Source organism: Haemaphysalis longicornis, unplaced genomic scaffold (genome assembly GCF_048455015.1).
Source record: "Haemaphysalis longicornis isolate Haplotype H1 unplaced genomic scaffold, Haemaphysalis longicornis Haplotype H1 scaffold_2, whole genome shotgun sequence".
NCBI lineage: Eukaryota > Metazoa > Arthropoda > Arachnida > Ixodida > Ixodidae > Haemaphysalis > Haemaphysalis longicornis.
Window position 1 is genome coordinate 277570365 of NW_027526295.1, and position 15294 is coordinate 277585658.

At 45.6% G+C, this 15294-nt stretch overlaps 1 protein-coding gene across 1 annotated transcript in view; it reads left to right on the forward strand.

Annotated features, from left to right (window-relative positions):
* LOC144168654 (solute carrier family 28 member 3-like) overlaps positions 1–10634 on the forward strand; it is a 21356-nt gene extending 10722 nt beyond the window's left edge. The window contains exons 5-8 of the mRNA XM_077697599.1: positions 1712–1842; positions 3114–3270; positions 8759–9098; positions 10542–10634. Coding sequence (XP_077553725.1) covers positions 1712–1842; positions 3114–3270; positions 8759–9098; positions 10542–10606 — 693 coding nt within the window. The 3' untranslated portion in view covers positions 10607–10634. The remainder of the gene's footprint in view (positions 1–1711; positions 1843–3113; positions 3271–8758; positions 9099–10541) is intronic.
* Positions 10635–15294: the final 4660 nt, after the last annotated feature.

Consider the following 15294-nt stretch of genomic DNA (forward strand, 5'->3'; position numbering starts at 1 on the left):
TTTCGATATATCAGATGTGAACTTCGTTATAGGGAATATGTTTCACGTGTATTTCCGTAATTGATTTATTTTTGTTCGATATATAGCATAATTCGCTCTATCCGGGTTCATTATAGTCGGGTTTGACTGTAGTGCGCCCCGCATAGTTAGACGAATGACAGGGATAGGAGAACAGACAAGCCATACGTTGGTGTGCAGATTTTTTGAAAGTGTTAATAGTTAGATATAAGAATGCGATAGGGCGCAAATGGAACATAGATACAAATCGTACACACACCACACCATCTCATGCTTATGTCTAGCAATTAACACTTTCAATAAACCAGGTGCGTGCAAGTTTGCGAAAAAATGTATGGTTTGTCTGCTACACTGTCGATACGACTTGTATAAGTATGCAGAGCACACTAAATTTGGATTTCCGCACGTCCCAAAACACAGTAAAAGCACTTGACGCAACATCGACTCAAGCGTGAGTAAAGGGATGGTTGAAGCATGGGGCTTTTTTCAAAGGACTTATTGTGAGTAAGTCAAACATATATGGATGTCGAACGGCACAAAATGCTTGTTCCCAGAACGGCAGGATCCTTAGAGCTGATATGTTATTCGCAGTCGCTTTTCAGAAACATAAAAATTGCGTGTTATATTTCTCGCGTCCTTATTTCGTGGCCTCTAAAATGTATAGCAGGGCATAAAGCTCTGCCTTACACCGAACATTACATGCGAAGCCAAAATGTTCTTTTGCTCATACTCCACGAATGGCGGCGGAAACATTGCAGCACATACATACAGGTATTGCTTCACGACATTTTTCTGCGCATTGCAATTAGAAAAATTACTATGCCGAGATTTAGAGGTGTCACGAAGGGAACCCTAGTGAGAAGTAGAAGTATTTCTAAGTGTGTCAGGGGGATGAAATGCGTAGTGTTTTGTCAACTCCTACTTATTGCATTGTTCGAACGCGAGATCTGCTTTCAGCACATCCCGTCATGAACCTAGCAATAGTCATTAAATATTTCAGCACTACGTCCTTTATTTTGCAGTATTAAACTCGACCCGTTATCAAGTAACGAAAGCCCTTTTTTTTACATAATCAGTTGCTAACTGGTGCTGAAAATGTTGTCGCCGTCTTTTTCGCATGTCTGTGTTTTTGCTACTTCGTGCGGATCAATTCTTACTACAGGCCAGCCAGCCCACTTTGAAGGACTATTTACCCTAATTCAGATAACAAAAAGTATTTCATCAAATACCGCGAAAATAATGCACGATAGTAACCTGTGCAATCATTCTAAAATTCCATTTCTTACCCCTGCTTTAAAAGAAAGATTGTGGTACCACGCAGCAGGCTCCGGAATAGAAACGCTGCACTGGTCCTTCTATGCGTTCACTCTATACAACACATCTAACAAATAAAAGAATATGTTTACTTCTCTTCAAGGAGAGGGAGGAAAACAAAGAAAAGCTGGCCTTTTGCAGCTGAGAAGAGCCCTTGACAGCTTGATAAAACCCGTCTCTATTTTGTGCAGCCCAAATTCAAATTCTACTTGAGAGATTTTCAACATGGTACACGTATTACACACGCTCGCCGATTAACGAGCGTTTCCCACTTGCGAAATAATAAGAAAAGATTCAAGTAAAATGAGCATGTGTGAGTAACCGCTGAAATAACTAATGTTCTAGAAACTGGAATATAGAGCGTGCTGGAATTTCGCAGGTGAAGGCCGAGCACATGATGGCAGCCTCATTGATGTCAGCTCCAGCCGCGTTGGCATTCGCCAAACTTTTCTATCCTGAGGCGGAGGAAACAACCTCCTGTCCCGACAAGATCAAGAACTTGCAACCAAGGTGACTCCGCGCTTTACGAATGGTTTTTGTAACGCTTTGCCTCACTTTTTAACGCAAAGCTTTATATGTCTAAGTGAAAGGAAACTTCGGCAGTCCGGTGGACGCGGATAACTCGTCCATCGCAACTCCATGTGCACGCGTGAAAAAAACTACGTTGGAGAGGCGCTATATAAGTGATGGGATGGAGATTTTCTTGCCTTACCAAAGCACAGCGGGCGCGCAGCAGCTATTGCGTGACTCACAGCTCAACCGGAAACGGCGGACAACAGTTGTGGGTTTGTTTTTTACAGCAACGCTTACTTCGAAGAGGCTTTATACAGACAGAGAAGAAACCCATGTTTGTAGGCAAGTAGGGTTTCGGAGCTCAACGACACCCCCTGGCGTTTTCGGCTCACGCGTTGGCAAGTGTACTCGGTAGGTTTACACTGCACAGATGCGGTCAGCCTCGCCCGAGCGCCTGAAAAGAACGTGCGATCTAGGTGAATCACACATGAACGCTCGGCGCGATGTGACTACTGCCTAATAGGCAGGTTCGGCCCACATTATTTATGCGTGTCGTTATCGTTACCTGGAGCGGTTTATCGCCTGATAGAAGAAATGCATTGACAGCCCCGCCAGCATATACATGTAGAACGTCTTTGACCCCATAATTCTACTATACCCCTTAAAAGTTCTCATACCACGCGGGGACATCATGCATTGTCCAAACCAGCTGTTTTCTATACTCGAATTGCTTGAGCCGTTGAGTGATTTTAGCAAGGTTTTTCAACCAAGATTTTTCTTAACATCCAACCACCAGGATATCGTTAAGTATTTTGAGTTACACAACTGGAGACTGGGCAGTCAGTACTTCACTTTTAAGAGCCGGGGAACGGAGTAAATACGCAAGTGTATTTAAAAGAGTTCTGCAGAAGCAGATGTCTTTCAGAGTTGATTTGAAAAATTGGCCCGCTATTTCCCGCCTGCTGGTCTGGAACGAGGTGTGCTAGGAAAGGCAACATGATGGCGGACAATGCATTGGCCAGCCGTCAGCAGTTGATATACGCATACAGTTGTGTCAATGCGCCTACTAATTGATTGTGCTTGCAAATGCTTTTCAAATCTTGTGTCGAATGTTTGGGGCTGCCGGCCGGAAAGAAAAGCGCTGCATTGTCCCGAACAAATATGTCGCGACGTCATCGCAGAGAGGGATAAGGACACACGAAATGTAGGAAACAACCGTACGAAGCAATTCTAAAGACCACTCGTAACCGCAGTGCGGAAAACGGGAGCGTGCTCGAGACCATGGCCCGCGGCATGACTGCTCTGGTGATGCTTGCGGCCAACGTGGTCGCCTGTCTGCTGGGTTTCATGGCCTGCATGGCGCTGGCTGACGCCGTTCTCGTTTATCTGGGTGGCCTGCTCGGTTGGCAGTTCCTCACCCTCAACGTAAGCCCTGCCTTCAGTAATCATCATTGACCTCCTATTCTATTCTCATATGTTATAAATATTCCGAGTTTGTTGCTCGCCTATCAGAAAGCTTTAGTCTCGTTCCCACACTGGTGCCCGTTCTGGGAACGCAATGCACCGCGAAGGTAAAAGTTCTTGAGAGCTATGCATGGTCTGTCAGATTTAAATTTATTCGTTTAAATTTATTACGTACATTTATTACAAGTGTGATCACAGTTTCAAGCTGTTTCCAGTTTGTTCGGTCAAATGTTAATAGGTAATAACTTGAATAACGCGTTTTTGTCGTGTTTGCTTCGGGGATTTTAGTATTTAGGTGCTGTTGTGAACGGATATGCGTGGTGAAACAGGCTAGCAAGACGTGTTGAGTTCTTAAATGCAGCAACGGCAACGTCGACTCGTCGGACGCTTCTAAGGTTTGGTATGGGCCTAATTCACATGTGTGTTTAACGCAGTGCTGGGCGCCTCGCTCTACCCGATTAGAGTATGATTAAAACTATTAGTATTATTGTTAATTTCTACGAATGTAAATTATTTTTACTGGTTTCATTGACTACAGTTTCTACCCCAGTCTTAACGATGGGGTACCTCGATACGTGTTCGTCGAAGAGAAAGGCACTTATGTGCGTGTCGCTTATCGTGTGGCCGTGGTAACTTCGCGGCAGTTTACAATTTCTTTATGTAACTTCGAGCTTTTTTTTTTGTTTCCATGAGTGATAGCATGGGAGTCTGAGAGCTGAAGTGGAGCTCCCGCGTTTGTAGTGGTCATTTTATCGAGAGCCAAAGTAATTCAACCACCCAGCAGTCCAAGCTGCATACCCTCCCTCCTCGTCTCCCCATTTTAACACCTGTGTGGAGTAAAGGCTGGCACCGATAGACGGACAAGGCGTTGGCAAATGTGGCAGAGTGTTAACGTCAGCCTGTGTTTTTAATGCGTAAGCATTGTTTGCTGAGTACCTCAACGCAAACCGTGTAATGCCTTCTAATGTCTTGTAAAGAAAACAAAAAAAAAACACGCGACTAGTTGCCTCGAACAGAGGTTCGTCATCCCGAGTCCTCCAGCACAGACGCATTGCCGACACGCTGGAAGCAGTTTGGATTTCGAGAGGGCATGTACGTGCAAAATCAAACAGAAAAATCACCCAGCCCTCGTTCTGACGACGACGATGGTTGGACGCGAAGCTTTCTATGTGTGAAATGCAATTGGGAAATGTCAAACCTAAGCCACTGCGATTAAAAGACCAAACTGCGTGAGGGTCCAATTCAAGGCTTAACTAGTCAAAGTCCAAACAGTCCTCGAGTCAAAGTCAAACCTTGACGGCAACCAAGGAAACCTTCACGAGAAAGCTTTGCGTTAAACCATTGTCGTCATTGGAGGGAGCAATGCGTGAACTTTCAATCCCAACTGGCAGCTTGTGGTAAAACGCGACCGCAGAATTCGGTTGTGAAACTAAGGACAGATTTTTGACACCCTCCTGTCTCTCGTCCTTCAACCACGGACTAATTGTATTCTGAAAAACTATTGTATTATACAGGCATAAAGTACGCTTTTCCACGGCAAGAACTAACTTTCCACTATCATGCGGTATTTATTCTGGAAACGATTTTCGACGGCTGTTGTAAACGTATTTCGGTGAAATTAAACACGTTTATATGTGAGGAATGCAGTTACGTAGCGTCATCCCTCAGTATTTTTACTTTGGGGTAAATCTTAAACAGCACCCACAACTTTGTCTTTCGCTCGATCACGACGCCATTTCGTCATCTACTTCCAAAGGACAGCGCCATAGCATTTTTAACCAGCTGCCCAAGCCGGCTTTGGAGGAGCACTCAGCTGCAATGTATTACTCGGTACGCCAAACTGCACACAGGAAGCAATACTGCATGAAAAAGTTGCACGAAGGAAGGGACTAGTAACTTTAGCTCGACTTGCAGCTTGGCGCGTTAAGCGTTGTCTGCTATTTGAAATTACTCAGTATGGGCATAAATCATACACATGGCATGCCTCGTAAAAGTTGCCTCTACTTTCAAGATTTGGCGATCTGGGAAAAGTCGTTGTGTTTACCTAGGCTTTAAGTCGCACCGCAGCAGAACGACAGAAATCCATGCAGAACTACGCCACGCTGACTGTCACTGGCGTTCCGTTGACGAGCGGTTCGCCACGGGCGACGCTGTTCGCTGAAGCGACGGCAGTGCCATACAACGGCAGCCCGATCCCTATAGACATCATTTTACTTGCAATGGCCAACAAAGGGAGAACATACGATACACAGGGGAAGAAGGAAGGCCAGATGCATTTTGTGTATTTCTTTTAGGTATCCCGTCATTTGTTCGCGCTTCTGTAACACTGTAACCTTAAACACTTGTTCACCTTTTACGTTAGTAAAATTTGAAAACTACCAGTGATTTGCAGTTTCGCCATTTGTAGTCTTCCTTCACAAAATAACTCATCTCGAGTCAGGGATCACAAAGAATTTTACTAATTTAGCCTGATACAACTGACAAGAAAATTTGCCTGCCTAAACTATAAGGACCCGTCATGAAAAGAGGCCGCAAAGCCAAAATACAACTCTGTTGAATTTGAAAGAACTATTCCTTTGTAACTCACTTAGCTCCACCCTGGTCACAAAAGACGTTTCGAACATTAAAATGTCATGAATATTAAAAAACTTCCAAATTTTGCGCTATGGTCACATAACATGGTTAGATGTGACTGACCTTTAGAAATGCGAGTGACGCGATCAAACGGAACTAGAGCCTTATTACAATACCCCAATGATGTTTCTCGACGGTGGCTTAAGTGGGCGGCCGTGAATTGCAAAAACAGACTCTGGACGTCATAAAAAATCCCTACAAAATGGCTGGGAAGTCGCCAATGCTTCGTATGCTTTCTTCAATATCTCAATTATTTGTTTGCATCTTCTGGTAAAATTGGTATCATTGTTATCCGGACAGAGCAATGTCTTTAATGAACCAACCTTGTATTTTGCCTTACGGCCAAGTATTTTCCACTTCATTTTTCTTAGCACTAAAAGGGAGCCGAGGCTAAAGGCGGACATCACCTGACGTGGCCCCTGCCGCCTTACAGGTTCCACAGTCTCGCACGCACATAGATTCAAACATATAGCTGGGTGCAAAACAAAGGAAGTACAATGTAACAAAAGAGTAAAACAATGAACGCAGGCTTATACATTGCAACAAATGTACATTGATGAAGCATTTAAGGCATGTGTTCAACCGTGTAAAGTAGTATAATCTTAAACATGTCTTAGTCAGGAACGATAAATCGCATAAAAGCACATCGGTCGTGCAAAGGATAGACACGTATTTCCACCGAGTACAATAGGCTCAGTGAATTTGTTTACACTATAACAAAGACATATTAAATGTAAGTTGTGTGTTCAAAAATATACTGCAATGTTCTTATGGTTAAAAAACGATAATTCACGGGGTACCGAATGTTACAAATGTAGTGACAAGACATTTTCGGCATTGGCTTTTGAAGGCGCAGATGGTTTTTATAAATTTATTTTTATGTCACTATTATTAAAGATTTTTGTAGCTTGATAAGGGATGAATTATTAGCATAATTATTTTGAATTGTTGGTGGTGGTGTTAGGGGCTTGCGGATTGGGTATGTGCTGGATTTCGCGGTCAGTACGGTATGCGGAAGGTTTTCGTGAATATGTTGCAACTGTTTGAAGTTATAGATTTGGGCACCTTTAAGCATGGTATATTTATGTCACAAAAAGTGGGTCCCTCAAATTTTGTCCCTGGTAGTTCTCACGTGGGCGAAGCATTTTTTTCTCCAAAATAAGGAAGCTATTCCAGTTATAGGCTGTCGTGGTTCCGCGTATTAATGTGTCGTAGCCTAATCGGGAATAAAATGGAGAATAGTCGAGTGTTTGTTTTAGCCAGGAGAATATTGAATTCAGAATTTGCATCCCGTAACTTGTGAGAACTCAGCTGGAAGTTTATTGACCTGAAACGACCGTGACAGTTCCTGAGAAAACTAAACACCAAAGAATTTTGGCTGAGCTAATTGTTCTAATGAGTTAGCATCATACGTCACTTTACTACGATCGGTATCTCGTTGACTTCCTGACTTCATTATGACATAATTTGTCTCATTAATGTTAAGGCTTAGGTGATTTGTTTCTAACCACAGCGGCAGCTTCGTGTGGCACGCATTAGCTGATTTTTCTAGGCATCCTGCAGCGTTTCCTGTAAAAAGTACGCTTGTACCGTCAGCGTATATTATCATTCCAAGAGAACCGGGAATTTCTGTAATATCGTTGATGCATATAAGGAATAGCAGTGGCATTAAGATAGAGCCTTGTAGGACGCCATACCGGATCTTCATTGTTGAGAGGCACATGCTAATAGGTATTTGGCAATAATTATTTCATTAAGTTTAGCGCTACACCTCGTATGCCATACGTTTCAAGTTTTTTCGTTGGTATGTGATACTGCACAGTATCGAATATTTTTCTTGATTGATTGAATATGGGGTTTAACGCCCCGAAAATACGCAGGTTATGAGTCGCGCCGTAGTGGAGGGCTCCGGATTAATTTTGACCACCTGGGGATCGCTAACGTTCTCCGAAATCTCGAACAAACGGGCGTTTTTGCTTTTCACCCCCATCCGAAAAGCGGCCGTCGCGGCCGGGAATCCGCGTCTTTGAGCTGAGCAGCACAACGCCATAGCCCCTGAGCCAACGCGGCGGAATGCTTTTCTTAGATTTAGGAATAAACCAGGGACCCCTCGAGCAGCGGTGGAAGTAGGATTTGGGGATCGCATGGGCGATATTTAAAGCAAATGTCCAGCCATCGGTGAAAAAAAAAAGGTACACCCACATAAATGTACCTCAGAAATGTTTGTTCGCCGTTACAGTTGCCAGTTCATCTCAATGGAGCAGGTCCCGTCCTGGCCCCTGCAGTGCAGAGATGGTGCTACGTCCAAGCGCACATGTTTGCATTTTTTTAGAATTCCTGCTAAGCCAGACTCTAAATGACCGTGTAAATTTTTTTGTAAACAATATAGAAACCATAGTCCATTATTAAACCCAGTCCTATTCTGCATGTGACAAGAAAACAAAAGGGTTGGTAGTCTTATCTATGAAATTCGTCATAATTGAGTTCGTCTTATTAAGAGTCAATGTATAAAAAACTGTTTGCTAGTTAGCAAGCTGTCTAGTTCTGAGTTTTACCTTCAATTAGAAGGGGGGTCATGTTTCCTAAAGTCCCCTAATTATGCCATGATGAGTTGCTTCTTGTAAATCTGAAATGGGGACGTCTAAAATATGCACCTTAATTCTGCTTTAAAAAGCATTCGCACACCACAGCAGCAAACACAACTAATCAACCTTTCCTTTCAAGTTTGAATTTTCCATTTTCGCTCTACCTTCATAATGTATGTGGAAAAGTGCTTTCTCCAGTTCATTGCTGGTGTGTTCCACTGTTTCCACAGTGGCTGATGGGTCGCCTGTTCATCCCGCTCGCACTGGCCATGGGTGTGAGCCTAGAAGAATGCTCGCGTGTGGCATCGCTGGTGGGCCTCAAGACGGCCTTGAACGAGGTGGTCGCCTACGGCCAGCTGAGCGACCTGGTCCAACGGGGCCTGCTGTCGCCCCGTGCCGAGATGGTGTGCACGTTCGCGCTGTGCGGCTTCTCCAACCTGGGCGCCCTCGGCGTTCAGCTGGGAACGTACGCGGCGTTGGCACCCGAACGGCTGCCGGACTGCTCCCGCGTCGCCATGCGCGCACTCATCGCCGGCTGGGTGGCCTGCTTCATGACCGCCTGCACAGCCGGTGAGTGACACAGCACGCAGTCGCTAGTTAGCGTCCAGATTTTTTAGTGTCCAGATGTTAGTTTGTAGATTTTGTTAGCGTACAGATGCAATATTCAAAGTATACTTACTGTAGCTTGTCTATAGAACAATGACACGACAGGAAGTGTCATCAATTCCCTTCAGTGTCATTTTAAGAAACATAGTGCCCTGAGATAGGGTGACCTATCAGCCTTTGGGACCTACGAATTGATGAATATAGGTTATCGTTATTGATTGCGGCTGAGTTATTATAGCTTCGAAGGTTGACAAATTAAAAACTAGGAACATAACCTTCAACATAAAGGAATTATGTGCGCTACTACGAGGGAGGGGGATATTTGGATTTGCGAACAGATATGTGGGGTGTGCAAACAAGAATCAAAGTTTTTGTGGAAGAGGAGGATGAGAAGGAAAAATTTCATTCAAGTGAAGAGCTAGTAGGTGTGCGGGGTACTTAGTCCAGGACTGCGTTGGTTCTACCCGACGCCTTCGCCCTTTTGGTCAGCCATAGCCGCCTATTCGGATCCGAACTGGCAGGTTCCCTCTCCCAGGGCTCGTAGGTACGACGGGGAATTGGATTGAAGTCTGGGTTATTCTGGACCTCCCAAACCATATGATACAGAGTAGTGTGTTAGTCGCCGTTATCTGCACAGGGTGGTGTAGACAGTGGGGAGGGTGGTGTGTAGTCTGGTAGGGTGTGGGAACGTGCTTGTTTGGAGTTGACGGAGGCTGATTTCTTGTTCTTTTGACAGCGAGTCAGGTTCTGGCGAGTGCATTCTTCAGGATAGCCTACTCTGTTTCGTAATATCGCTGAAAGCAGTGACAGTGTGAACTTCCCGGTCGCCATCTCCGACGTTTCACTGTGTATATCTCGCGCGCATGCATGGGCTGCTTGATTGTCGTGGAGATGTTCGGGCGCCAAATAGTTGATAGATATCGTTTAAGGTTTTCTGGGCTAGAACCCTTCTTGCTTTTTGGATATTCGCCCCGCCATGGACGTCCTACACGCCGCTTGAGAGTCGTTGATAATGGTACTGGCTTGAGCCTGTGTTTTGGCTACGCGATCACTGTAGAATTCAGGCTCGTCCGAAACGGACTAAAGTCCCCATGGAGTCTACGTAGCTCTGCACACGACATTTTGTTTCGCAGTAATTTGTTGGTCCCTTCTACATGCGGTTGCCCTTCAACAAGCCTTTTTTTTTGTATATGAACGAAGCCCCGAATAGACGTTTTGCGTCTTATAGGAATTTTAACATGTTTCTCGCACTTCTGATCTTTTTGAAAAGGTCACAGAACAAGCGCATTGTGGTAATTGTTTTAGAGAAATATCTTGTTCTTTACATTAAATTTGCCGCGCGTAAATGTTTAAAAGATTACGCCAACTCTAAGCGCTGCCCTAACGGTCTGTCTTGTTTTTCTCCAGGCGCACTGATGGACACGACAGCCTACGAGGTTCCCGGACATTTCAACGGCTACGAATTTGTCTAGATAATGACTGTAAAGATGGTGCAACGCGGCGTCTCCTGTTGTTTACCATATTGATAAACGTATTCACTGTCTCTTTATTTCTGTCATTTCTAGCCCATTTTAGGAGAAGGAGGAGCGCTTTCTTTCGGAAGGAAGGCTCGAAGCCGACCTGGACCGAAAGGGAGAAAGGGGAGGAGTAGGGCTGTGTGGTGGCGTCAAGACAAAAGATGTGTTCCCCAAAAAACTCGTACGTCTAGACTTCTCGTGCATGCCCACTATGTTAGGAGAATCTTAGAATTAGTGGGAAGGTAGGGATTTCGATACAGTATGAGGATGTGTTCAAGAGAGCACAATTACTTACGTTATTCTATCGCCGCATCTGCGTGGCCGCTTCTCTTGTTACTGGATCTGAGCCAGCTTTTACCGTGGACCTTCATCCACCCGTGGCGATAATCTTCAAGTTTAGAGAATGCACTCCCATGCAAAATCGGAAGTTGTTTCACTCAGACGAATGCGAGCAGTGGCGCTAGAATGGCGGAGCGCCGCTTGATGAGCAGATGACGCCTGTCAAACGCTTGCAGCGTCCCAAACAGACTAACCGGGTTTTGATTACAAACACGTTTTATTCCTTCCTGTCTATGACCTTGACTGAGAAGCTACGCCTGGGAAGAATGACGTTGCCTAGGAACGCTCTTGATTTGCCGCCGCCGGCGCATGCCGATGGCTTTGGAATACTGGCATGTTCACCGTGCCCTTGACTGTCATTAAGTGGCAGGACAAAAATTGTTGGCTGTTTGAAAGGCTGGGTTGATCACCCGTTTTGAAAACCATTGCCCAGTACACCTTTGAGAGTATGTTCTGCTCAGTGGGCATGCAACAGTGTGCTAGGCCTGGAACTGTAGCCTATTAAAGCGAAAGCCGTATTACTCAAATAACTACAAACCCCGCAAACGGCTCGTTCCTCGTGTCGCCAATCTAACCTTGAAGCTCAGCCAAGGTCAAACCAGCACCTAGTGCGGTTGCGCTGTGAAAGTGTCTAATCGCTCGTTTGCTCACAGGGTAGGGGAAAAAAGACAGCTCGTGCTTCGAGGAAAGGATACCAGGAGGCTCTGGCTGAATCTAAGTTCACTACGCATTTGCTCCTAAACGGACGATGGCGCCGAGCAGCGCCTGCGTTTTGTCTTCCGGTGCCATTGCGTCCGAGTTCACCTAGCGCTCTAGGCGCGAAATCCGAGCTGTCGATTGAGAAATGTGGCCCAACCGCCTTCAACCACGGCATTTCTTTTTGTTTTCTGACGGCACGTGAGTGACTCGCTTCATACCTACACCTCCGATGGAAATCGTCAAAATGGCGCCAATACGCTCCCGCGTTAAAAAAGGAAGATGCATAGACATGGATCATGGGCAATGCGCCTCTTGAGAGGGTTAGATCGTTGAAATTTTGTTTACTGTCAGCGGCGGGGAACCCCATTAAACACTCGCAATAAATACTCTCAAAAACTGACGGGCCAACATTTTTCAAGGGCTGCTTAAAATCAAGGGAAGGTGAAAAAGAATCCAAACATATATGCACGTGCACACGGCCCACGCGAAGCAGTAAAAGATACTCAAATTAGCTAAAACAGCAGAATCCTGTCAAAGGAATGAGTTGAGTTCGTTCACTATCTGTGAACGTTATGTTGCTAAAATCGCTGTGCTGCGAGTGTTCCAGTCTTCGGACCAGGTGGAATGAAGTACGGTGGCGTGAAAACTGAGGAAACCTCGTAGCCATTGTAGATGTTTCTTTGTGGTTTGTTATGACACACTGGGACGGAAGTAAAATACGGACAGGATTGAGCATGCTGTAAAAAATTGAGGCTGCCTGAAAGCAGTGAAGAGGCGTCTAGGCATGGAAAAAAAATCAGATATATGCAATCAAGCACAATCAAGGCAATGCAATCACAAATAGAGATAAAATAGTTACAGTAGCCGCGGAGTTCTATAGAGACCTGCACACCAGTCGCGACATCCGGTATAATACTGAACGAGGAAGTAGTTCAGAGGAGATAGACATCCCACAGTAACGACCGAACAGGTGAATAAGGCTTTGAAAGAAATGCCGGTGGGCAAATCACCTGTTGAGAATCAGATAACAGCGGACCTGTTGAAGGATGGCGGGCAAATTGTACTAGAAAAACTTGAAAGCCTGGAAACGCAATGCCTAATGACCGCGAGTGTACCGGAATCTTGGAAGAACACGAACATCACCCTAATCGATAACAAAGGTGACGTGAAAGACTTTAAAAAATTACACGGCGATCAGCTTACTGGCAGTCGTCTACAAGAAACATACCAAGGTAATCGCTAACAGGATTTCTGCCATCTTATATCTCAGTAAACCTAAAGAATACGAAGGCTTTCGTAAAGGCTATTCAACAATGGTCCATATTCACACGATCAGTCAGGTGATAGAGAAATGCACGGAGTATACTCAACCCCAATATATAACCTTCATTCATTATGAGAAAGCATTTGTCTCTGTCAAAACCTCAGCAGTTTGTCAGACATTGCAGAATCAGGGCGTAGAAGACCATTACGCAAGAATTTTAGAGGATATTTACAATGGGTCCACAACAATCATAGTTCTCCATAAGGGGAGCAGTAAAATACCCATAAGGAAGGCCGTAAGACAAGGAGACATAATCTCTCCAATGTTATTCAGAGCTAGTTTACAAGAAGTATTCAGAACATTGGACTGAAAACAGGTGGGCGTAGGGGTTAATGGAGGGGGAGTAGGAGGAGAATAAACATTTATTGACCTAGGGGTTAATGGAGAATACCTCAGTCACATCAAAATTGCTGATGACGTTGCCTTGCTAAGTAACGCGGCGGGCGAATTGCAAAGCATTATTACCGCACTGCACAATCAGAGTAAAATCGCGGGTTTTAAAATTAATATGCAGAAAAGTAAAGTAATCCTCAATAACGTTGGGAGAGTACTGCGGTTTGAGATCGGTTGAGAAGCAGTGGAAGTGGAAAGCGGATGTATTGTGGCGACACCATCGTCATTGTAATAATCAGCGCCACAGTCGTCCTCAGCAGTGCCTGGCCAGCGTCAGCAGTGCCACGCGAGAGATCGAACAGATGCCGTCTCCTAACTTTTTTTTCCTCCATGAACACGACTGTGCAGCAGGGCGGCAGCTCGTCTTCGCGGCTCCCACTTCTCGCCGGCCCTGTACACACCGAAAAGCGTCGTCCTGGAATCCACGAAATACCTGGACGTCCGTGTGGGAAAGCGATGTTGATGTCGTCGAGCTGGTAAGCGGTTCCCTGGTGATGTTTCGAAAGGACCTCTTTGCCAACCCAGCTCTGCGGGTTCCTCCGCAACTCCCAGCCAAGACCACCCGAATGCTTCTAGTTACCGGACGCTCTCACGGGACTGATCACGACCACTTAAGGAGATGGAATGCGGACATACCTTGCTAAACACTCGTGCTGGACAAACCTGTACACATTTTTTTTTTTTTTGTTGCGCGTGACATGCTAAGGGGGGGGGGGGAGTGGGAGGGGGCTGTCTCGACACCGTCGTCGTCATAATCATCAGCGCCACAATCATCATCAGCGGTGCCTGGCCAGCGTCAGTAGTGTCACGCGAGACAGAGAGAAAAAAATTGCCCGCGTATCTGCTCCTTTCGTTGAAAATGTCGTCAAAAGACGATAGTCTTTATCGGCTTTTGCGAAGTAAATTCCTCCCTTCACTTCCCCGCTCACCTCTTATGTTGTTCCTCTTGCGTCGCGCTCCTCCCGAGGTAAAGACGCCAAAGGTTTGCTTAAATCATTTTAAATTTCCTGCGTTCCACTGCTCCAAACCGGGTGTCTCGATGTGAACGCTGCCGTACGACGAAGACGCGCGTTAATAGAGGCGCCCTACTTCAACGTTTATAGAACCACATTTCCCTACTCCACGTGCGTTGCACGCAGAATGTGAAACCTATCTAGTGGAACCTTGCGTAACTGCTGCCGGTTGATTTCTTAAAATGGCGCCAAAAGCTGTAGTGGCGCGGGCGGCAGCAGGCGACGGCGGAGTGAATTCTTTTTCTGCAGTTGATTAAGTATTTAATTTCGCAAAAGTCAAGCATGTTTGATTTTTTTATGAAGTAACACTGCAAACATAACTTCTTTATTGATTTGTTGTCTCATATTTGCGTAATCTCTTGTTCTTCTTCAACAATGTTGACAAGTATGAACCTTACACCGGACATATACGGGTAGATTTAACTGTGACTATATAAGACTATTGCGCAAGTATTGTTTTACTTTGGCCAGGTAGCTGAATCGAGTCACAGACGGACAGACAGACAGACAGACAGACAGACCGAAAACTCCCACCTCCCCTCGCGGGAACCCCTGTGTAGATGCGACGCATAGGCGGAGCGGCGAAGGGACCGCGTTTTATAGCGCGCATAACGTTGAGGGGACTGCGTAAGCCGGTCCCAGTCGATGACGACGTTGGCGTACTTGTAAAGCGGCGTGGACTCAAGGTGTTTGAGCCAAGCGTGGATGTTGCTTCGCCGGAGAACGGCACACCGGTTATATGCGCAGCGCGCCCGAAGGAGAGGAAACCGCGGAAGAGAAAGTACTGCACATGCGCCGGCCCCAGCGCGTCTGCCGCGGCTATGACGCAACGTGGCGCGGCTATGACGCAACACAATCCAACACAATCCACTTAT